Source organism: Pediculus humanus, genomic scaffold (assembly GCF_000006295.1).
Source record: "Pediculus humanus corporis 1103172108280 genomic scaffold, whole genome shotgun sequence".
Classification (NCBI taxonomy): domain Eukaryota; kingdom Metazoa; phylum Arthropoda; class Insecta; order Psocodea; family Pediculidae; genus Pediculus; species Pediculus humanus.
In genome coordinates, this window is record NW_002987849.1 from 8,186 (window position 1) to 31,851 (window position 23,666).

Consider the following 23,666-nt stretch of genomic DNA (forward strand, 5'->3'; position numbering starts at 1 on the left):
GTCCACGATGATGGGAATCCCATCGGAGGAATATCCCGGTACTTCCCTTTTTAAACATTCTCTATAACTGAACTCCGAGTAGTTACACGATTATACCACCACTTCCGGCATATTAAAAAATTCATTCTCCTGCCACGACTTTTTTTTTTTTTAAATAACTTAATTTTTTTTTTAAATTATTAATTTTATTAATTCCTGTTTTTTTTTTTTTAAAAAACGAAAATTTAAATTAAAATTTAAAAGAAAAATTTTTTTTCTCTTTTTTGCTAAAGTTTACAAAAATTTGCTATCGATAAAATTATTTAAATAAAAAAAAAACTTATTAAAAATCTTTTTTTTAAATTATATAAATATAATTTAAATTTTCATCGCCTTTTTTTTTTCTTTTTACATTTATTTAAAACGCCGTCATTTTTAAATAAAAAAATTTTTTTTACTTTTTATTAATAATAATAATAATAATTAAAAAAAAAAAATTTATTTAAAACTTGATGACGTCGACGTCGACGACGACGACGACGGTTAATTTAATTATTATTATTAAATTTGTAACATCAAATCGTTTCATCATTACAATCCGGGTAAAATTTAAATAAAATTTAAATAATAATAATAATAATAATTTTAATTTTATTTTCTTTATAACAAAATCGAAATTGAAAAATTTTTTTTTTATTTTTACTTAACAAAAATGGCTTTCAATTAAAATTTTTTTTTTTTTTTGAATAAATTCACACTTAAAAAAATTTTTTTTTTCTTATAATTTTATTGAGTTCATCATGATGATGATAATAATAATAATAATGATAATGATGAATTTTTAGTGACGTGATTTGTATTTTTTATATTAAGGAGCTGCGAGGTATTGGCTGGCAGCTTCGATAACGCAACAAGCGACTCTTGCACCGGCATTTCCGGTTTTTTTACTTTCTTCGTTTCCTCCTTTACCCAAATCGTCTTCTTTTTCGTGTACGACGATGGATTTACCCAATATTTGTAAATTGCTGTCGGAACACAAAGTTATTTTCCTGTCGGTCAGTTGAAACGTTGAAAATCCGCTCGGATCAACCGGTATGTTACCCAAATCTCCGGCGTGACGTATGGTTTCGTGGGGGGCACCGTGTGTGAGCTTTAAAAACGCAAATTATTATCATTATTATTATCACTATGGCATCGTCAGGGTAAAAAAAAAAAAAAAGAAAAAATTTTACCTGTTCCGGATTGAAATGAGGTCCGGCACCTTTGCAATTATCCGATAGATCTGGATTTTGATGTACGTGAAAACCGTGAAATCCTGGAGATAATCCAGATATCACTCCAGTTATTTCAACTGGATCTTCTGGATTTGTTTGTCTAAAGATTACGTCTCCGGTTACTTATGGAAAAGAAGGAAAAAAAATCAATTTAAATTAAATCGTAAACGTGCGTTTTTGCAAATCGTTTTCCTTTTTCTCTTTTTCACATAGAAATCTATGGAAAATTTCATTTTCTATGTATGCAATGACGTCACACTTTATAAAAGTTTTTTTTCGGTTAACTTTCTTCTTTTCCGATAATAATAATAATAATAATAATAATTTTTTCGAAACGTTTGCAATAGCGATTGGTAAAAAATTTTTAATTTGAAATTAAATTATTGAAATTGGCTGGAGAAAAAAAAAACGCGCGACGACTGGAAAAAAAATTCCAGTTTGTCCGAACAGAGAAACTCGATCAATTATACAAACATTTAATCGAATCATTATCATTATTATCATTATCATTACGAAATGTCAAACGAGTGTTATTACGCGCGTTTAATTTATTATAAATTCATGAAACGTATTTTCGCGCTACGATGATAATAATAATAATAATCTAACGCTTCATATTATTATTACGACAGGTTATTAAGAAACCGTACCTGATTTTATTATAATTTTAATAATGATAATGATAATAATAATAATTAATTTTTAAAAAATTTTTTGAACTTGCGGGATTTGATAATTTTTCATTTGCCGCGTAGGATTTTTCATGAATTTTTTGGTTTTTTTTTTTTGCTTTTCTTAACCCCTTTCCCCTCTTCCCTTGGCCCTCTCCCCCTACCTGTTAGACTAAATTTTAAGTTGTTTGTTACTAAAAGAAAAAAAAGAAACAAACGGCCGACCGATGAATAAATAACGAATTTTTTTTTTTTTTTTTAAACGACGGCTTTAAAACTTTAAAATTTTTTTTTAAAAAAGTTTTTATCATTATTATTATTATGGATAGATTTTTTTTTTTGAGGGGGGGGTTAAAAAAAAAACCATTATGGCATTAAATAATAAATTTTCTTTAGTAATTAAAAAGAAAAAATTTTTAGTTTGTTCGCACCTGAAAAAGGAAAAAAAAACGTTAATTAAATGTTTAAGTAAAACTTTTTTTTTTAAGCCCCTCCCCAAACCGCCGACACAAAAAAAAACAACCGACAATTTTTTACTTTTTCTTCTTCTTTTTCTGCTGTTTGTTGTTTGTTGTCGTATTTTTTTAAACAACTTCATCATCGTATTGTTTATTATTATTTTTCCCTCCGAAAAAAAATTTTTTTTTAATTTTTTTTTTTTAAACCGTCGAATAAATAATAAAAAGAAGAAAATTACACGTTAAGAAAGTTGTTGTTGTTTGTAGTTTTTTGTTGTTTGTTGTTGTTAATTTTTATTTAAAATTTCGTAATTAAAAAAAAAAAAAAAAAAAAAAAAAGTCAAATCCAAACTAGTTTTTTTAATTTTTTTTTATTTTCATTTCGCTTCGTGGTGCCCAAACATAAATAATAATAATAATAGCGATGATGATGATGATGATGATGATAATACTAGCGGGAGTTACGGTGATGATAATAATAATAATAATAATAATAAGAAAAATTATTTATCGTTTTAATTTTTCCAAGAAAATTAATTTTTAACATTTAAATTTTTCATTTTGCAAACACAAAAAAAAACCCCTTTTTCTTTTTTTCCTTTTTTTCCTTTTTTTTTCCTTTTTTTCCTTTTTTTTCCTTTTTTTCCTTTTTTTTTCCTTTTTTTTATCCAATTAATAAATTAAATTTAAAACGTAGAAAACGATTTTTTTTTTGGCGGGAAAATTAAAAAGAAAAAGAAAAAAAAAGTTTTCTTATATCGAATCGAACGAGGAGAAGCGAAAAATCGTCGTTTATACGTGATGAATGAAAAAACGACGAGTTTAAAACTTAACCAGTAAATTTTTTTTTTGTTTTAAATCATTCGTAACAGTTGGTAACACTTATTGTTGCTTTTTAATTTCAAATGGTCCCCCCTTTTCCCGTCCCTCCTCTCTCTCACCCTTCATAAAGTTTTCGATGATGTAACAAAAAAAAAAAAAAAAAAATACTCGTAGGCATCGTACCGGTTTAACACGTATTTCACATTCGATTTGAAAAAAAAAAAAAATAATAATGATGATGATGATGATGATGATTGTACGGCACGAAGAGAGAGAGAGAGAGAATTATTACTTGCGAAAAAAAATTTTTTTTTTTTTCAAAACGAGGTTAAATTTAATTTTAAGAAAAAAAAATTAAAAACAATTACCATTATGTCCCGATGACGATACAAGTTTACAAATGGCGACCGATGTCGAACGTGGTGATTGATCACGTGTTAATTCGATTCGTGGTACGTTATTCTGTTGGTGTTCAGGTACGACACCGCAGTGAACCAAACCAGAAAACGTTAATAAGGCGAACCTTTTAAAGAAAAAAACAAAAAAAAGAATTAAATAATCCGTCGTGAAATTCCTTCCTTTTTCTCTCCTTTCCTTCCTCCCTTCCTCTCCTCAACCCTACCGTAGTTCTTTTCCCGAGGGAGCAAAAAACAATCCTGGTAAAAAATTCTTGTCGAAAGGAAAAGTAAAAAAAAATTTAATTTTAAATTATTGTACTCGTATAAGAATTTAACACGTTGTCTTTCAATACGTTGTTGTTTGTTGTTGTTGTTGTTGTTTGCGTCGTTTCCTTTTTTTTAAGCTTTTTACTCGATCAAAGGTATTTGAAGTGAGAGAGTGAGAAAGAGAGAAAGAGATTGAAAAAAAATCTATTCAACCTTTTCGTATAAAAAAAAACGAAAAGGAATTTTTAAAAAGGTTAAAAAAAAAACATTTGATGAAAACAAAATTACTTTTGAAAGACAGAAAAGAGAGAGAGAGAGAGAGAGAGAGAGAGAGAGAGAGAGATAGTGAGAGAGTGAGGTTGAGAGAGAGAGAAGGAAAATAATTAATGGTCAAACAAAATGAAAAAAGATGAGGTGTCGATCGACGGTTAAAAAAAAAAATGTTTTCTCATCGACAAACCTTTTTCAAACCTTATTCGTTTTCCCACTCACCTTCCTCCCCCTCGCCCCCCTTTAAAAAAACAACGTAAAAAAAACAAAACTCACCAGAACAAAGACATTTTAATTATTATTATTTTTATTTTAAACAAACGACAAACATAACCTCACCGGTTAACTAATAACAACTAAAATGAATTGCTTGTTTGTGATTAATAATAAAAACCTGGCGAGATTTGTTCGTACCTTGTTTTTCACGTTGTTTTTCTTGTTTGTTTTGGTTGTTTTTAATTTTCATTTATCTCCTTTTAATTTAAAACAACAACAAAAACATTAAAACCCACTTTTTCTCTCGCGTTTCTTAGTTTCTTATAATACGACGACTTTAAAAAAAAAAATTTTTTTTTTTTTTGTTTGTTTTCCTTTTTCTTTTTTTTTGCGTGCGTATATGTTTTTATTTTTTTCTTTTGTTTTCTAGAACTTTTCGTCTTTTTTACTTCGTTCAAAAGGTTATTCGTTCTTTTTCCCTCTTTTCTTTCCCGCAGCAAAACATTTTCATTTATCTTTGTAATTAATTAACGCGATGTGTAAGACAATGAATTAAATTTAAAAAGGGACTAAGAAAAAAATTACCTTGTTTAATTTGTTCATTGTACGACTATTTGTTTTTGTTGTTTGTTTGTTTGTTTCTTACTACTTAAGTCAAAGAGAAAAATTTAAATTACAAAAACACGATGATAATAATAATAATAATAATAATCAAAACGAAACTTGATGCTGTTACGAGAATCGTATGTAAACCTGGAAAATTTTTTCTACGGGTATTTAAAATTCGTGTCAAAACGTAGTGATGATAATAATAATGATGATAATGATGATGATGATGATGAATTTTATTTTTAAATCGATAAAAAAAAATCGTATGAATGTGACGTCATACAAAGAGAAAAAAAAACAACAAACGACAAAAAATTAAATAAAAAGAGTTTTATGACGTCAAAAAATTTAAATTTCTCTCGCTCGGGGGGCAACGGTGGGGATGGGGAGTAGGTTAATGGAAGGGGAGAGGTGTTGGGAGGAGAGAGGAAGGAAGAAGATGAGAGAGAGAAAGAGAAAAGGAAGGAAGTGAAACGTTAAAAAAGCTTTGACATTTTGGCTTTGTTAAAAGGGGGGGGGGGAGAACCATAAAAAAAAAATTTTTTTGTTTTCGTTTGTTTGTTTGTTTGTAGCTTATATGACAGTTTAATCGTTGTAGTAGGAATGTTTAAATGTGTGTTTTTGCACTTACGCTATTTATTTAACACGTGATTTAAAAAAAAAAAAAATTGTATATAATCTATTAAAAATTTAAAATGCTAATAAAATTTTATTTAACTTATTTTTTTTTTTTACCGTCCATTTAATTTCTTAACGTTTAAAAAAAAAAATTCGAATTATTGCTTTTACATTAACGACTTTATTTATAGTTAACTTTAAAAAAAAAAAAGTTAACATTTTTTTTTTTTTGTTAAACGGATTTTATTACATGAATGCTTCTTTAATTCCCTTCTTTTTCCCTTTTCTCTCCCCCGCACCCTCCCCTCTCCCCGGATTTTTTAAATTAACGTTTAACTTCTTAATTATATCACGCATAAATAAATAAATAAATAAATAAATTTTTTTGGTTTTATTTATTTATTTTTTTTTTTTACATAAACAAAACGTTAAATTTATATGTTTTAGTTTTATTAAAGGCCAAACGTACTTTTTATTTTGGCGGTATGGCGGTGGCGGTGGTGGTGGTGGTGGTGGTAACGGCGGAGGAATTTTATGAATTTTTATTAGAGCGATTTGAAGAATTTTTTTTTTCTTTTTAATCGTTTGAACGTGTTAAAAATTTATTGGGGATAGATTTTATTATCATTATTATTATTATCATTATTGTTTTTTTTGTCGGCAGGTTACGGTCACATAGCGCCAAAAACTCATTGGGGTAAAGTGGTCACTATTTTATACGCCATATTGGGCATACCGTTAATGCTTTTATGTTTGTCGAACATTGGTGACGTCATGGCTCATTCGTTTAGATTTATTTACTGGAGAGTTTGCTGTTATATGTGTACGAGAAAACCTAAAAGAGTTCCTAGCAGAAGAGGAAGATCGATGAGAAGTACAATCAGATCAAGGTGTAATGTATTTTATGTTATAAAGTTCGATTTAGAACAAAAAACATAATTTTCTTTTTTCTCGAACTTTCTCTTCGATCGTGTGTGTGTGTGCTTAATTATTTTAATTTATGTACGTAGCGGAGGACGTTATTCCGGACGATATAGATCGTATAAACATCCTGGAATGAGAACGTCAACAAGATCGGCGGACAGTGCTTTAGGCTTATCAGAAACTATAACGAGGTCATCGTATTCGGATACCGAATGCAGGTTATAATTTTTTTAATTATTATTTATCTAAAAGTAAAAGTACGATGATAATTCACCAAGGAAAACATTATCAGGTACAACGACACCGAATTAAACGGTTTAAGACAACCGAGATCTCAACCAACGAGATATTCCGAGGCCGTTGCCACGACACATGCCGGTGATATAATGGCACCTCCAATAACAAACGTATCTCCGACAAGTTCAAAAAAAGAATCGAAACAACAAACACAAATGGTACCTGATTACGAAAGACCGGAAATGTACGATCCCTTTTATCTAGGTACACCCGTTTTATTTAATAAATATGCCATAGATAGAAACGAATCGTCGAAAGGTAAGATTTGTTTGTCAGTATACAAACGCAGCATCCGCACGATTAAAAAAAAAAAATGTTTTTTTGTACCTTTAAGGTAGAACATTCGAGAAATTCGAACATAATCCACACACATTACCTAGAAGGCATTACCAAAAACAGCAACATCATCATCATCACCACAGATCTCTTGAAAATGCACCGTATCAGGTAAAACTTTAATTAATATTATAAAAAATTAAAAGGAAACGTGGGTGGTTGCGAGGGTGCGTGCGAAAGTGGATGTGTGGGTGGGTGCGTGCGACCCGCTCGCATTCACGCACACGCACACGCACGCACGCATTAAAAAACGAAAAAGAAAAATTAAAATAATAAATTCATGGAGTTCATTACCAAATTAAGCACAAAATTTGATTTTAATACTTAATTTAGTATTTAATCAAAGTTTTCCCGTGGTTTAAAGTTAGTTTGCATTTAAATGGCAAAAAAAAGGGGAAAAACTTCTCCACGCCTCCAGTAACGAATTCAATTTTAGTTTTAAATACTCTCTCCAGAAAGATTATTAAACTTTATTTTTATTACCTTCTAGGTTTTTATACACACTCATTACTTTTTTTAAATAATAATAATAATAATAATTCCATGAATAATTACCTTTTTTCGAAATTAAGGTTACGTTTTTATTCGGACGTGATATATTTATTTATTTTTTTTTTATGGTAAAAAAAACAGGTACCGCCTTCGTACGAAGTGCATAATAAAAAAAATTTAGAAATTGAAAAACCTGATAGGTTATCACCACCGTCACACGTGCATACAAATCGTAGGGGTGAGTTTTTTAATTTTGCTGTCGTTTTAAAAACGAAGCTCGAAATAATTTTTTTTTTATTTTTATTTTTCAGGTCACACGTCATCATCTCCCGGTATAATGTCTCCGATGGGTTTTGCTGTCGCTCGTCACAATTATAAATCCCCAAGGACAAATAAAATCCGGGAAGATGTCGGGAGTGACGCACGATACGAACATTACGATTTCGACGATTACGATTACGATGCCAATTCAAGCAGTCAAGCAGCCAAAATAAAACCTGTACCTATATGGTTATGCGTTTTTCTAGTCGTCAGTTACATATTCGGTGGCGCTTTTCTATTTTCCGAATGGGAAAATTGGCATTTTTTAGATTCCGCTTATTTTTGTTTCATTACATTGACAACAATAGGTTTTGGTGATTTCGTACCTGCTCAAAGAGTACAAAAAAATGCTGAGATTTCAATTGCTTTGTGTTCTCTTTATTTATTATTTGGCATTGCTCTTTTGGCAATGAGTTTTAATTTGGTACAAGAAGAAGTCATTAATAACGTTAAGGCCGTTGCTAAACGTTTGGGCGTTATTAAAGAAGACGACGACGACGAAGATGATGTTTAGGAGTCTTACCAGATGAACGAACGCGTGAGTGCGTGAGTACGAAAAAAAAAATCACTGCCTTAAACCAAAAAACACACATATTCGTTTGTTTTCCTCAACTAGAATTTTTACCTACGGTCATGACGTCATCAATACATACCAGTAATTTATTACCGACAAACAATCTTCCTTTGATTGTTCTTCGATTCATCACACGACTATAACAAACAATTTGACCTTCGTTACTTGCATAGTTTTGGTCGACCTTGTTTGTTTTGAGGTCTTTTTTAACAATACACTTAATAAATTTTTAAATAAATATATAAACGTTATCATCGTCATCATTATTATTTTTTTGTTAAATTAATATCATCATCGATCATCTTAGGTAATTATTTATTTATGTATTTATTTCATTTTATTATTAATAAAAAAAAAACCATGGGAAAACATTATTAATTTTTTTATTTAAAAAAAAAATCGATTAATCGAAATTAAGGAAATGAAATAATAATAATAATAATTTAATTGATTTTTCAAACGATACACTACTTAATCGAACGAACGAACGTGGCACTAGCTTTATATCGAATGAGTCAACATAACCTAACCACGTTAGAATTAGAATTAGTCGAAGAATTTATCATATATCGCAAATATGAATAAAATAATTTATTATTATTATTATTAGTTAATAAGTCGTGGAGAGGATGAGAGGGGTCAAGGGGTCACACGACGATGAGGACGTTTTACAAAGGGAAAAAAAATTTTTTTTTAAATTTGCACACACATTGTTACAACATTTGACCGTGTGTGTGTTCATACGTACGTACGTACGTTCGTTTTAGAGAGAGAGTAATGCTCTAAAAATAAACGCAGACCACTTTTAAGAGAGAGAGAGAGAGAGAAAGGGAGAGAGAGAGAGACCTATTTTCGTCAGTCAGTTTGTGTACGGCTTTTGCCAATTATATTAACATGATATAATTCATTGACCGGGTAAAAAAAAAAAAATAAAAATTTTATTTATTAATTTAAATTAATTTTATCACACGCAGAATACACGCAGCAAACACGCAGCATACGCACACGCACGTTTATCAATTATAATGCTGATGATAATAACCATGGTGTCATCACGTAAGTTTTTTTTCTTTTATTTTAATTTTATTCTACTAAAAAAAAAAAAAAAAATTCTAAAATGAAAATTTTTTGTTGTGAAACATAAGTTAAACATCTTACGTGCATATATATTTATATCTTCTGCTTGCATGTTCTTTTTTTTTTTTTTTGTTTCCGCCATTTTACTCTTCCCCATTAGTAATTATTTCGTTCGAGTGATTTTCACCTGAGATATTTACGTGAAAATTGTTTTGCCACAACCACCTCGTCGCAACCGCCGCCGCAACCGTCGTCACCGTCATCATCATCATTATCATCATTATCGGTTTAAAAATTTGTTTTTTTTTAAATAACGTTCGAATATAACGTCACATGACACCTGTTTAATTCATTTTAATTAAAAAAAAAAAATTAATCGATTCGATCGATTTTTTTCTAATTCCACGAAACTTTTTTTTAGAGACATAATAATAATAATAATGTATATTTAACGTCACGAACATTTTTTTCCTGGGGGGGGATGGAGAAATAAATTTCGTTGGGTTATAAATCCGCATGTATACGGTATTTTTGTTTTTGTTTTTTTTTTTTTTTTATTATCGTCATTATCATTTTTTACAATAATAATAATACTAATAATAATAAAATGTATATGTATTAGTCGGTTGTAAAGTAATAACAAACATTAAAATGATTTTCTCTCTCTCTCTCTCTGTCTCTCTCTTTTTTTTGTTTACAATTGAGATACAAATAATCGGATTTTATAAAAAGGTTTTATATACATATATATATAATAAAATTCAATAACAATATAAAACAACAAACAAATTCACGGGGTGGTGGTGGTGATGGTAGTGGGGGGGAACAGGAAGTGGCGGCAAAATCGACGGCGGAAGTGGTGGTGGCGAAAGTAGAGGTGGCGCGGCGAAATCAAATTCTATGCGTTTAATGTTTATTTATTTATTTTTTTACGTAAAATTCTTTTTTTATTTTTATTTTTTTCGGGAATGGAATTTAACGAAAAGGGGGGGGACCGCGATGATGATAATGATAATAATATTAATAATAATAATAATAATAATAATAATAATAATAATAAATAAAATGGGCGCCGAATAAATAAATCACGATACGTTTTGTTTTTGCATTCTCTTCGGTTTTTTGTCATTTAAAATAATTTTTTAAAAAAATCTTTACGCACGAATTTTAGAGTGAATGAATGAATGAATGAATGAGTGAGTGAATGAATGAATGAATGAATGAATGAAAGAAAGAAAGAAAGAAAAAAAGAAAAACTTATTGAAAACTGTTATTCGGTTTTAGAAAAAAAAATCGTGGTTAGGTATTTGGGAAAAAGAGAGAGAGAGGAAGCTGATGGGGAAGGGAAGGAGGCGAAGGCAAAAGGTGAAAGGTAGATAGAGGATAAAAAAAAGGAAAAAGCGAGTAAAAAAAAAATAAAAAATCAAGACGAAAACTGCCAAAAGATAAATGAAAAACGTCAATAAAATCCTGTTGCTAGAAAATTTACGATAAAAAGTTATCTTCCATCAAAAAAAAAAAAAAAAAAAAAAAAAAAAGAAACCCCAAAATTATTTCTTCGAAAATCTTTTTCAATAAAAGGAAAAAAGATTTTGCCCCCCAGCAAAACGTCGTTGTCTGTCTGTCGGTTTGGTTGTTGTTGTTGTTGTTATTAAGATGAACCTTTGTAAAAAAAAATATTTTCTAAATGTGGGAAATGCTTGTTTATTTCTCTCTCTCTCCCCCCCTCTTTCTCTCTCCTCCCTTTCTCTCCTTTTCTCTCCCTTCCCTCTCTTCCTTTCCCTCTCTCCCTCTCTCTCCCCTTCCCCCTCTTCCTTTCCGTCTCTCCCCCTCTCTCCCCCTTTCTCTCTCTCTTTCTCTTTCCACACAACTCTTTGCAGATATTTGTAAATTTCACGACCTTATATACATTCAATCATTTTTTTTATTTTTTATTTTTTTTACGCAAACGAATGCTATTTACAAACGAATAAATGAATGAATGATCGATGTATCGATCGATTCATCGATTGAAAAAAAACGAGAGATTTTTTACTAGTATAAAATAAATTTTAAATAATCCATTTCCTTTATCAGCAATTTAAAAAGAAAAAAAAAATTTTTTTTTTTCTTTTGATTTTTATTAAATTATTTTACCTGCCAGATTTCATATCGACAACTTTTTATTGATGTTTTTGTATTTCTCCCCCCTCCCCCTCCCACTTTTTACATTACTTTTGCATATAAATAAACTTTTATTATTATTATTATTCCTTTGAGAAAAAAAAGGAAAAATATAAGAAGGAAAGAAAATATAAAATTTTTTTAAAAAACAATTAATAATAATAAAAAAAACGATGAGTTTATTTAATTTAATATTTTTTTTTTTTTTTAAAGAAAATTTCTAAAATCACAAAGGAATTTTTTTTTTTTTTAAACAAAAGCAGAAGACGACAAAAAGAAAGAAAGAAAGAAAAAAATTAATTATTCGTTTTTTTTAACGTATATTTTATTCGAAAAAATTAAAAAACGAAAAAAAAAAATGTCACCTTGCTCTAAAAAACATTAAATTTGGCAACCATTTTAATTATTTTAATAAAATATTCGTTATAATAAATTACAAAAAAAATAAAATTACAATTAATTAATTTATATATTTTTATTAAAAAAAAAACAAACAAACAAAAAGGATAAGGATAGAAAAAGAAAGAAAAGAAAAAGAAAAAGAGAAAGAAATTGTTTTGTAAATTTAAATTAAAAATTATTATTATTATTATTATTATTATTATTCTTTAAGAAAAAATAAAAATGGGATGGGTAGGTAGGTAGATAGATTACAAAAAAAAAAATTTAATTTAATTTTTATGACGTCACTAACAAATTATTATTGTTAAAAAACGAGAAAAAAATTTTAACGTTTTTTATTTGTTTTGTCGCGTCGTTCGTTAGTTTTGTAAAAAAAACAATTTCTTCAAAAAATGTCCGAACAATAAAAAAATTAATGACTTAATTAATAACAACAACGCGCGCGAATAGTGAAGTTGTTTAAAAAAAAAATCATAGAGAAAATAAAAATGTATTATGAAAAATGGATCGAAAGCCGTCACGCCGTTCGTACGGGCGAACCAACATCAGGCACGAAAAAAGTTGTAAAGAAAAATGTAAGGACTTCCTTAGACAATTTATCGCATTCATGTTTACCAACGTTGGCATCATTGGTTTGGTTGTTGCATATACAATCGCAGGAGCTTTCATGTTCATAGCGATCGAAGGTAAGAAATAATGCTGCTGCTGCTGCTAACTTGTGATTTTTTATTTTAAATTATTATCATTATTATTTGTTTGTTTTTCGACAGGAAAAGAAGGAGAATTTCTTATTGAAGACGTAATTAGATTAAGAAATAATACGGTTGATGAATTATGGGACGTCACTTGCTGCAAAATTAACGTTTTCAGTGAAGCGTCATGGCGTAATCACGTGTCAACGCAACTTATTGAATATCAAAGAACTTTTGTTGATGCCGTTCGAAACGGTTACGATCCAAAACATACGGATTCTTGGAGTTTTTCCGGTGCTTTTTTATATAGTTTAACCGTTATAACAACAATCGGTAAATATTTATTTGATTTGATTTTGTTTTCTTAAAAAAAAAAAAAAAAAAAAAAAAAACGAAAACAACGATTTAAACTTCATTAGAATATTTTAGGATATGGTAACGTAGCACCTAGAACGGAATGGGGAAAGTTGGCAACAATTGTTTACGCCATAGTCGGAATGCCATTGTTTCTTCTTTATCTATCCAATATCGGTGACATACTTGCGAAAAGTTTTAAATGGAGTTATACGAAAGTTTGCTTGTGTAAGGGATGTCCAGGTACGGAAAGTTTTAGAAGGAGAAAAAGAATGAAACAAAATATAAAAATGTCGAAAATGATAAAAAGTCAAAAAGATTTTTCACGTCGTCGTAATCGTAAAACCTCCTGGCAGGTAAGGCAGGCAAAAAAAGCTTAACTATTCAAAACAACGTCAAAAAATTTTTCTTACCTTCCCTAAACCCGAACGTTTTTTTAGCCGAACGTGCACGACGATAGTAGAAACGAAAAACGAAAAAAAATCGATGATGAAGAAGATGATAGCGATGACGAAAGTAGCAGCAGTAATAGTAGTAGTGGCAGTAGTAGTGGTGGCAACACCAGCGATACGAATAAAGAAACCGAAATTAGCCAATCTAGTTTAAGTATAGATGATTACGATCCGCAAACAGTAACGGTACCCATAACCTTATGTTTGGCCATAATGGTCGGGTGAGTGAGTGAGTAAGCGCAGCATAATTTTTCCAAAAAAATTTTTAATAATAATAATAATGTATTAATTTGTTACAGGTACGTGTGCGGCGGAGCTTTACTGTTTGCCAGATGGGAAAATTGGGGTTTCCTCGACGGTTCTTATTTTTGTTTCATATCTCTTTCCACCATCGGTTTTGGTGACATAGTACCCGGTGATTCGATAATACAAAGTCAAGTTATACAAATAAGTTTCATATTGACGGCCGTTTATTTAATGTTGGGCATGGCATTGATAGCAATGTGTTTTAATTTAATGCAAGAAGAAGTTATACACAAAACTAGATCTTGTATAAAATGTTGTCAAAATGTTTTTTATTGTTGTTTCGGTAAAAATAAAAACCAATCAGGACTGTAACGAGAATATTTACTCCTATTATTACAAAAAAAAAAAAACATTTTTCGAAAAGTTTCAACAGATTTCTACGGATACGATTGAATAATTTTTATTATTAAATTGTTTTCACTCATAATCATGAAAATTCGTATTAATATTTGTCGGAGCTTTTCCAACATTTATTCCAAGTTTCTACCTGCCGATCGATTCTTAAAGAATAAACAAGTTACAAATTTTTCTAATCTTAAAATTTTACACTAAAAATATGGTAAAATACGTTAAGGTGTATTAGAAAAACATAAGAATAAGGAGGTGTGAAATAAAATACGAAAAACGGAGTATTTTTGATACTTTTAATCGCAAAATACGTTAAAATGTATCAACCAATCATAAGAAAATGAAGGTGTACATTTAAAATCAGGTGTACGGAGATTTTATATTTAATAAATCAATAAATAAATAAAAAATTGATTTTTAATACATTTATTTATTATTAAGTTAAGTTATAAATACTTTACAAATTATATTATATCAAATTTTTTTTCTTTTATTTTTTTTTTTAATGCGTAATTTTTATTATTATTATTTAAAAAAAAAAAAAAATTAGTAAATTAATAAAATAAATCTTCAGGAAAAATTATTTGCTTCGATCGATTGAATTACAATGGCATGGCTCCCAGTGCTTCCACGATGACCGGAATAGTTTCTGTTTTCGTTCTCCACAATCTGGCTTTTGTCTGCTTCTTTGGCTGTCCCGTGTTTTTTTCTGCCGACACGGATACTTGAATTAGCTTACACCGCATTATGCTTCTCAGGATAATATCCGGTTTGTTGGCCGACGGCTAGAGTTTATGATATACTGATGTGAGAATTACGAATGCGTTTTTTTAATATTATTATTAATATTATTATTAATAACGGAAGGTATTATTATTAATAATATCGTGACAATAATGATGAATGATGACGTCATTAATCGGTTTTTTTTTGTTTCCAGGGAATTTGACGTTGCCGCTTCCCAGTGTCGTCGACGCCGCTCATCACCAAGACAAAGTTATTTCCGGAAGGTGGCATCCGACAGAATTTTCATTTTTGAGCACGAGCGCCGACAAGACATGTACTCTGTGGGCTTTACCCTCACCATTTGAAACCACCGTAAAACACCGAGCGTTAGGATTTCGCGAATATGAAGTAATGTTTTCTCTCTCTCTCCTCACGTAAGCTCTCTTAAATTTGTAAATATTATTATTATCATCATTCTCGGGCTGTTGTACTCACCGTCATAGTATTTCCAGAACTTGAAAGTAATTTTAAAAAGAAAAGAGCATCGTAATCATAATCACCATCTAGTCAGAAATTTGTAGAAATAATTTTCTTATTATCGGAAAAGTGTCATCGCCACTAACCGAACGAACGCTTTTAGCAGTTATTATCACAAAAAAAAAGAGGTAGAGGCAGGGGAGTAGGTAGGTGGGGGCCGGGAGTTAGTGGCGTGCTCCTGTAATCCAGCTACTTGGAGGCCGGGTGCAGCAGATGACTCTGATCGTGTAATTCGGATCCTACTTATTGCTCATTGTTAAAAAACGGTCGGCGGGAGCACTTCGGGGTCCCGACCGAGTGTTTTCGTCGGCCAACAGGGTAATTAGGAACTGTGTCCCGGTGCGAGGGGGTTGAGAGTCGTTTTCCCTGATCGCAGAAACCTCTTCACAAGGCTTTAGACTACGTCCCTTCTCCAGGAATAATAATACCGCTTTTAACTCTTTGTCGTCTGCTGGAAATGATGTTGATATTACCCTTGTTAAAAATAATGATGAAAATGAAATTACAAGAGGAAATAATAAAAAAGGAAATTAATCGAAAAGGTGAATTTTTTTTTGTAATTTAATTTTTTAATATCTTCTGCTTTTTTTATATTTAATTTTATTATTATTATTATTATTATTATTATTATTTTTATTATTTATTAATTTATTATATTTTTAAATATTTTACATTTATAAAATTGCTGTCACGTTTAATGAAAAAAGCTATTGGAAAATCAACCTTCAATTTCAAATGAAAATGAAAAAAATAAAATTCAAAATGGTGAAGGAAAAAAAATTTCGAATTACGATGATGATGATAATAATAAAAATAAAAAAAAATCATTTTCAAATGTAACGAAATCGGAAAATTTAATTAATAATAGTAAAAAATCCGAGTCGAGAGTTCAATTATCTAAATTAAACGACAATAAAATTAATAATAATAATAATAATAGTTTCATCGGAGATGATAATAATCAAAACGATGATAATAATATTGAATTTAATAACACTCATAAATGAATGATAATAATAATGATGATGAAAAAAACGAGATATAAAAATAAATATTTGAATATTATTATTATTTTTTTTTTCGTATTTTATTTTTAAAAGTTTTTTTATTTATTTTTAAACCTCGTTTTTTTTTTTTTTTTAAATATTTTAAATATGGAAACGAAACGCTAATATTTCATTATTACTAATATTACTAAAAGTTTGAATTAATTAATAATTTTCTATTATTATTATTATTATTATTATTTTGAATATATGTATATATATATATATATTGCTTTTATAATACGGCCACGAATAAATATTTTTACATAATAATAATAATAAATAAATAAATAAAAATTAAATAAAATTTATTTATTATCCTTATTATTATTATTTTTTTATATTTTAAATTCTTTTCTCCATCCTTGGTCATATTAAACACATACATACACAAAATTTTGCTTTAAAATATAGTTATTTCATAATTCAAATTTTATTCCTATTAATACATAAGCTAAACATGAAAAATATGTGATTTTTTTTCTGACCAATCACGAGTAAGAATGGCGAGCGCCATTATTTTCTCATTATGTATACAAAGCACGCCATTGGTTAAAAATTGTATTGAAAATTGCATATACTCTAAATGCAAGGCGTTGAAGCGAAACGAAACTATCGAAAAATTGAGACCTCCTAAATATTATGTTTTACTGATACTCGGAACCAATTTTTCACTCATTTTTCGTGATTTTTTTTCGTTCGCCTTACTTTTGTGAGTTATGCAATTTGTCGTGTTTTCGCGTATTGCCAGTTGCATAACCAAAATTTTTAAGGATTTTTGAATTTTTTCGATTTTTTTCGTTTGCCTTACTTTTTTGAGCTATGCAATTTGTCGGGTTTCGCGTATTGCCAGTTGCATAACCCAAATTTTTTTTTAAAGAAAATCATACCTCCTCGACATTATGTTTTACTGATACTCGGGACCAATTTTTCACTGATTTTTTCCTATTTTTTTTCGTCCGCCTTGCTATTTTTAGTTATGCAATTTGTCGTGTTTTTGCGTATTGCAAATTACATAACCCAATTTGTATTAAAATTTATTTTAAGTTTTCTTTTGTGGGAATAAATGAATGATATAACCAAACATGCACAAAATAAAATAAAATTTAGTTTTATTATTATGTTTTTACAATATTTATGAACATAATTATTAATAATTTCGAATAAACATAAATTGTTTAATAAAATGCAGAAATATAATTTTTTAAATTATTATTATTATTAATAATATAAATTAATCAGGTTCAAGGTTTGTGTTGTTGATGATTTTCGTGACCCGTGACGGTGTGAAGTTGAGTTTGAAGTTGGTTTAAACTTTCAACGGCTTCGTTTAAAACTTTTTTTGTTAAATTTTCAAGTTCTGCACCAGCTCCAACCATCTTAAATTTAAATAAAACACAAAAAAAAATTTTTATTAATAAAACATAAAAAAAGAAGTAAAAAAAAAAAGAGTCAACATTCATCATCATCATCACGAAAAAATTCTTTTTACACGTGAAAAGATTTTTTTTTTTATGTTTTACCTGAGGTTCCAAATCAGAAGCTAATTTTTTAGATTCTTCAAACAAGGCGGTGAGTCCGGTTTGAAATTTTCCTTGTAATTCGGATGCTTTTTCAACCATTCCAGAACTTTCGAGTTGACTACGGAAAGAAGCAACTGTTTCTTGTACTTTTTTATTAAATTCAGAGAAACTTTCGGCAACCGTTGAATTCGTCAAACGTTTTAACTGAAAAGTTTTTTTTTTTTTTTTTTTTTTTTAACAAGAGCCAATTAAAACTTTTTACCTTGTTTATTAATATAATCCTCCTAGTCAATTTATATCTATCTAATGATGATATTATAATTTTCTCCAGACTGGAGAAAATTTTTTCATACTTACCTCATCATCAAATTGATGTTGTACTTGTTCTGCTTGATCCGCAAAATTTTTCGCTTGAGTTTTTATCAATTCAACGACTTCGTTTCCGGATGGTAGACTGTCCAAGCCCAACATTTTCGTTATGTGTTCACCAAATTCTTTTGCTTTTTCTACGGCTTTGGCAACATCGTCTTTAAAAACGGTAACGGCTTCTTCTTCTCCTGACTAATTTAAAAAAAAAAAAAATTATTATTAATCGACGCCATATTTTTTTTTTTTCGGGGCGGAAAGAGGGGCGAGAATCTAAAAAAAAAAAAAAAAAACTTACGGCAAAAACGCAAAAGCTCGCAACGGCAAAAAATAAAAAAAAATTTTTAGAAAACATTTTTTTCAAACGAAAACAATTAAAACAAACGAAACAACCGAAACAACAACCTTCTCACCCTGAGTCGTATCGAATAATGCTTCGTTATTATTAATAATTTTTTTTTTATTATCAGAATATTATTTTATTTGACCTTTGAACCAAGTAAATAATCCGTGATAATGCGCGCTTTGAACTTATTAATTTATTTAATGTTATCATCGTTCAAATTATTATTATTATTATTATTATCGTCTAGTTAAATAATAATGATGATGATCCGATAAACAATGAGAATTTTTATTAAGAAAAATATTATTGCGTGCAACGGATTTTTTTTTCTTTACTTTTCACGTGTGTGCGTTTTTTCCGGCCGCGTGTCTGTGCGTGTGCGCGTGTGCGCGTGCGTTTAAAAAAATTCCATAAATTTAAAAAAAAAAAATTAATTACGTAATTGATTTTTCGCCGCCATTTTTAAATGCATGATGGAAAAAGACGAAGAGAGAGAGATAGAGAAAAAAAAAGGATTTGAAAAAAAATATCGTTAAAAATTTTATTTTTGGAATACGATGAAGACGAAGACGCGATGACGATGATGATGATGATGATGATGTCTTATTCGGAAGTAATGAGAAAAGATGATGATGATGATTATAATGAAAAAGATGAACAATGAAATTTTGTATAAAACTTTGTTTAAAATTATTAATAATTCCTTTTAATATTTTCATCGAGTCGAGATTTAAATGAAATTGCATTTGAAAAATTTTTGCCGATTCAAAAATCTTTTTTATTCTCTTAAATTTAGTTTTTGACTTAATTGGGTTTTTCTTAATTTTGTTTTAAAACTTTGTTGAATTTATGATTTAAATGACTTTACCATAAATCAAACATTGATGATAATAATAATAATAATGATGATGATGATGATCGTTTGTTTTACAAACGTTGTCCGACCGATTGTCATTTGTTAAAATTACAATATTTTAATAATAATAAAAAGGGTTTTTGTTTTATTTAAAAAGCAAAAAAAAATTTAGGGGAATGTTTGGAAAGGCGGGGGGGTTGGAGGTAAGGGTGACGTCATTTACGACTGGAAAATTTTTTTTTGAAAGTACTGGAAAATAATATTTGTTACGATAAATTGGTGTGAACGCTAGAGAGAAAAAAAAAGGTATAAAAAATCAAAATGGAAAACGGTAAAAAGGGAAAAAAAAAACGGGAATGATTTTTAGCCTGATGGTAGAATCCTGGAAATCGTTCCAGAATAATTTAAAAAAAAAGAAAACACCGGAAAAAAGAGGGATTTATATGATAAAGGAAATTACATTGTGTCGCGTTTTTCACACATCGCTAAAGAATTTTAACAAAAATATTCTCCAGAATTCCGTTTGAAATCAGGTACGAAAGGATAAAAAAGGATGTCCTGGAACGAACGGATGTAAACTTTTTTAAATTTCCCGCGTAAAATTTAAAAATGGCGGTGCGAATTTTTGTAGAAACATTTTTTTTTTTTTTCAAAACCCCGATTCAGTCTACAAATCCTCACTCATATCATTCCAGTAAATATTTAATTATAATTAAAATATATTATTAAATTTGGAAAAAATTTTCGCCAGGAAAAAAAACAAAAAAAATCGTCTGCTGTTAATTTTTATAAAATCGAAAAAAAGAAAAAAAAGAACGGAAATAACTTTTCAGTATAATCAATCAGACTACTGACCTAATTGCTGGAGTCAAATTTTTTAAAAATTATATATCAATTCCAGTAATGAAAACTGGACAAAAACATTAGTAGAAAGTTTTACGATTTAATAATAATAATAATAATAAATTAATCATCGATCGGGAAAATACAAAAAAAAAAAAAAAAAATCAAATTACGAGAAACAATTTTTTTTTTTTTGTTTTCTTCTCCAGAGAGAATTTTTTTTTTTTTCTGTTACTGGAGAGAAAAAAAAAAATTCGATTTTATTTTCGCTGGAGTAACAACGGTAAATGCCTTAATTATTTTTGACGCATTTTCATTTAAAAAACAACTAACAGTTGGTTCTTTTTATAATTTTATTAATGATTCCAAAATGGCCGGAAGGTTTTTTTTTTTTTTACTCTTCCTCATCATCATCGTCATTTTCGACCTTTTTATTATTATTATTTTCCATAATAATAATAATAATTTTTTATAATATTACAAACGACATCTTTTTCATAATTTTTATTGGAATATTATAAAAAGTCATCACTGGAATTTTCCAAAAAAAAAAAAAAAATTAAATTGATAAAAAATTTTTTTTTTAAAACCAAAAAATTTTTTGTCTTTTAAATAAAAAAAAAATTATCTAATCAAAGGTCAAAACCTAACCGACGACGTATACGTCGAGGTCAAAGTTCATTTAATTTTTATCATAAAAAAAATAAAAAAAAAATAAAAACAACAAATAAAAAAATAAATAAATAAGAAAAGTAATTTTTTATTTTTCTTATTTATTATTATTATTATTATTACTTCGTTTTGTTTAAATATGTATTAAAGGTCATGCATTTGGGTAAACGATAGAAAATTCTAGAAGAAAATTTTTATTTCGAATCGTTAAAAAACGAATTTTTTTTTTTTAATTAATCGTTTCGTAATTTAAAAAAAAAAAAAATTTGATATTAAAATTACGTCATCACCTCAAAATTTCTGCCACGACATTTTTTTTTTCTAAACTATTCATATATAATTATCGTGGAATTTTTTTTTCTCTCTCTCTCTCGCTTTAACGCCGAAAAAAAAATAAAATTACGCAATAGAAAAATAAATTTTTGACCTTGATAATAATAATAATTATTAATAAAATAATTTCGCGTATTAAATTATTATTATTATTATTATTATTACGTAACGATTTGAAATATGGCTTGGGAAAAAAAAAAAGTCTTTACCCTCGTACTTAACATTGAATTTTCTTTTTTTTTTTTTTTCGTTATCGAATCGATAAACATTAATTATTATTATTATTATTAAATGTTTATTTATTTATTTATTAAGAACCGTTAAATAAGTAAATAAATAATAAATAAAAACGAGATTTTGTTGTTGTTGTATTTGAACCGTTTGATATTATGAGGGTTCACAAAAAAAAAAAATATTATTAATCATTTTAAGAAATTTTGATTAATGTTAATAAAATGATTCATCGTTTTTATTATTATTTCATTTTAATTTATTTACACGTTAAACATTTGGGAAGGGGGATGGGAAGGGGGAAGGTAAGGTAAAGGTAAATTAAATATTAAAAAAAATCCGGAGGGGGAGGGTTAGGGAGTGTTGGGAGAAGGTAAGAATTTGTTGAAGGAAGTGAAACATGACGCTTTTTTTTGTTTGTTTTTTTTTGGGAAAGGGAGAGGGGAGGAATAGAAAAATTTAAAATCATTAAACATCTCCCTCCCTCCCTTCCTCCCTCCTTCCTCCTCGCACCTCCCGAGAAAATAATTTTTTTTTTATAAAAAAAGAATTTCTTCTTACTCCGTTCGTTTTTTTTACCATTTTTTAAAAAACTGTTCGCATAATATTTTCCTTTTTTTTTCTTTTTTGAATTTTTTTATAATAATAATAATAGTAATAATAATAATAATAATTATTCATCAAAAAAAAAAAAAACTTACCGAACGGAAAAGAAAAGCGGAAGGTTATTTAAATAATAATAATAATAATAATAATAATAATGAAATTATTTCGAACTTCGTCGTTTTTTGATTTTTTTTTCTTTTTTTTAAAATTTTATTATTTTATTTTCCCGCTTTTTTTTTTAATTGACAGGAAATTAAGTTTAAAAAAAAAAATTTTTTTCTCCAACCGATGTTGAATTACATGTTTAACGTCCTTACGAAAACCGGAAGTTGAAAAAAAATTTTTTAGTGAGAGAGAGTTTTCCTCTAATTAACTTTTCACGAGAAAAAAATATACCCCCACTTCCCCCTTTTTTCTCTCTCTCTCACATATTTTTATAAGTATAATACTTTGAAATGGAAAAAATACAAATAACGGATCGATGATAATGATAATATAATAATAATAATAATAATAATAATAATAATAACGAACCGTAATTTTTATTTTCTCTTACTTTTCGTCATTTGTACGTCGTTTACCCGAACGATAAATTTATTTAATTAACGACTCTTGAAATTTTCTTAAAGTTATCATTATTATTATTATCATCATTATCATCATCATCATCATCGTTTCGTTTCGAAAAGACAAATATTTTTCGGTCATTCATTGGGTTGAATAAATTTTTTTTTTTTTTTTTTTTAAGGAAACGGAAAAGTGTGAAAAATTATCATCTTGTCGGAAAATAAAATTAATAATAATAATAATAATAATAATAATAATAATAATAAAAATAATAATAATAATAATAATAATAATAATAATTAAATTATCGATTTAAGAGGAATTACTTGGAAAAAAAAGAAGATGGGAGGAGGACGGGGGAGGGAAAATCTTGTTTAATGTACTCGAAAGAGTTTTTCTATATGTACATACTTATTTATTTATTTAAATAAATAAAACCGACACTAATTTATTTATTATTATTATTATTATTATTAATATTTTTTTATAAGAATCCGTGAAGAAATTTTACTTTTTCCATCCACCTACTTATTTATTTATTTAAATAATACTATTAATAATTATTATTATTTAAATATTATTTATTGAATTTTTTTTTTTTTATGTAAGTAAATAAACAAACGAACGAATGATAATATTAATAATAATAATTTTTTTTTCTTTTTCTGTTGGTAAACTTGTGATAAAAAAAAGA

At 28.1% G+C, this 23,666-nt stretch overlaps 4 protein-coding genes across 4 annotated transcripts; 2 read left to right on the forward strand and 2 right to left on the reverse strand.

Annotated features, from left to right (window-relative positions):
- Positions 1–847: 847 nt before the first annotated feature.
- Phum_PHUM509790 (superoxide dismutase, putative) lies at positions 848–1,486 on the reverse strand (the record flags this gene model as incomplete). The annotated part of the gene is made up of 3 exons (XM_002431018.1): positions 848–1,129; positions 1,212–1,375; positions 1,423–1,486. The coding sequence occupies 3 exons, from the start codon at positions 1,484–1,486 to the stop codon at positions 848–850; spliced, it is 510 nt and encodes a 169-aa protein (XP_002431063.1).
- A 4,081-nt stretch (positions 1,487–5,567) lies between these two features.
- Phum_PHUM509800 (uncharacterized protein) lies at positions 5,568–8,466 on the forward strand (the record flags this gene model as incomplete). Its single annotated transcript, XM_002431019.1, has 7 exons — positions 5,568–5,577; positions 6,247–6,472; positions 6,593–6,724; positions 6,799–7,061; positions 7,138–7,250; positions 7,773–7,869; positions 7,943–8,466. 7 exons carry the CDS (start codon positions 5,568–5,570, stop codon positions 8,464–8,466), a joined length of 1,365 nt encoding a protein of 454 aa, XP_002431064.1.
- A 4,204-nt stretch (positions 8,467–12,670) lies between these two features.
- Phum_PHUM509810 (uncharacterized protein) lies at positions 12,671–14,284 on the forward strand (the record flags this gene model as incomplete). The annotated part of the gene is made up of 5 exons (XM_002431020.1): positions 12,671–12,854; positions 12,939–13,193; positions 13,290–13,570; positions 13,655–13,887; positions 13,966–14,284. The coding sequence occupies 5 exons, from the start codon at positions 12,671–12,673 to the stop codon at positions 14,282–14,284; spliced, it is 1,272 nt and encodes a 423-aa protein (XP_002431065.1).
- Positions 14,285–17,793: 3,509 nt separating this feature from the next.
- Phum_PHUM509820 (apolipophorin-III, putative) lies at positions 17,794–18,930 on the reverse strand. Its single transcript, XM_002431021.1, has 4 exons — positions 18,817–18,930; positions 18,510–18,713; positions 18,153–18,356; positions 17,794–18,008 (listed from the first exon to the last, which is right to left on the reverse strand). The coding sequence occupies exons 1-4, from the start codon at positions 18,871–18,873 to the stop codon at positions 17,874–17,876; spliced, it is 600 nt and encodes a 199-aa protein (XP_002431066.1). The 5' UTR covers positions 18,874–18,930; the 3' UTR covers positions 17,794–17,873.
- Between the last annotated feature and the right edge of the window lie 4,736 nt (positions 18,931–23,666).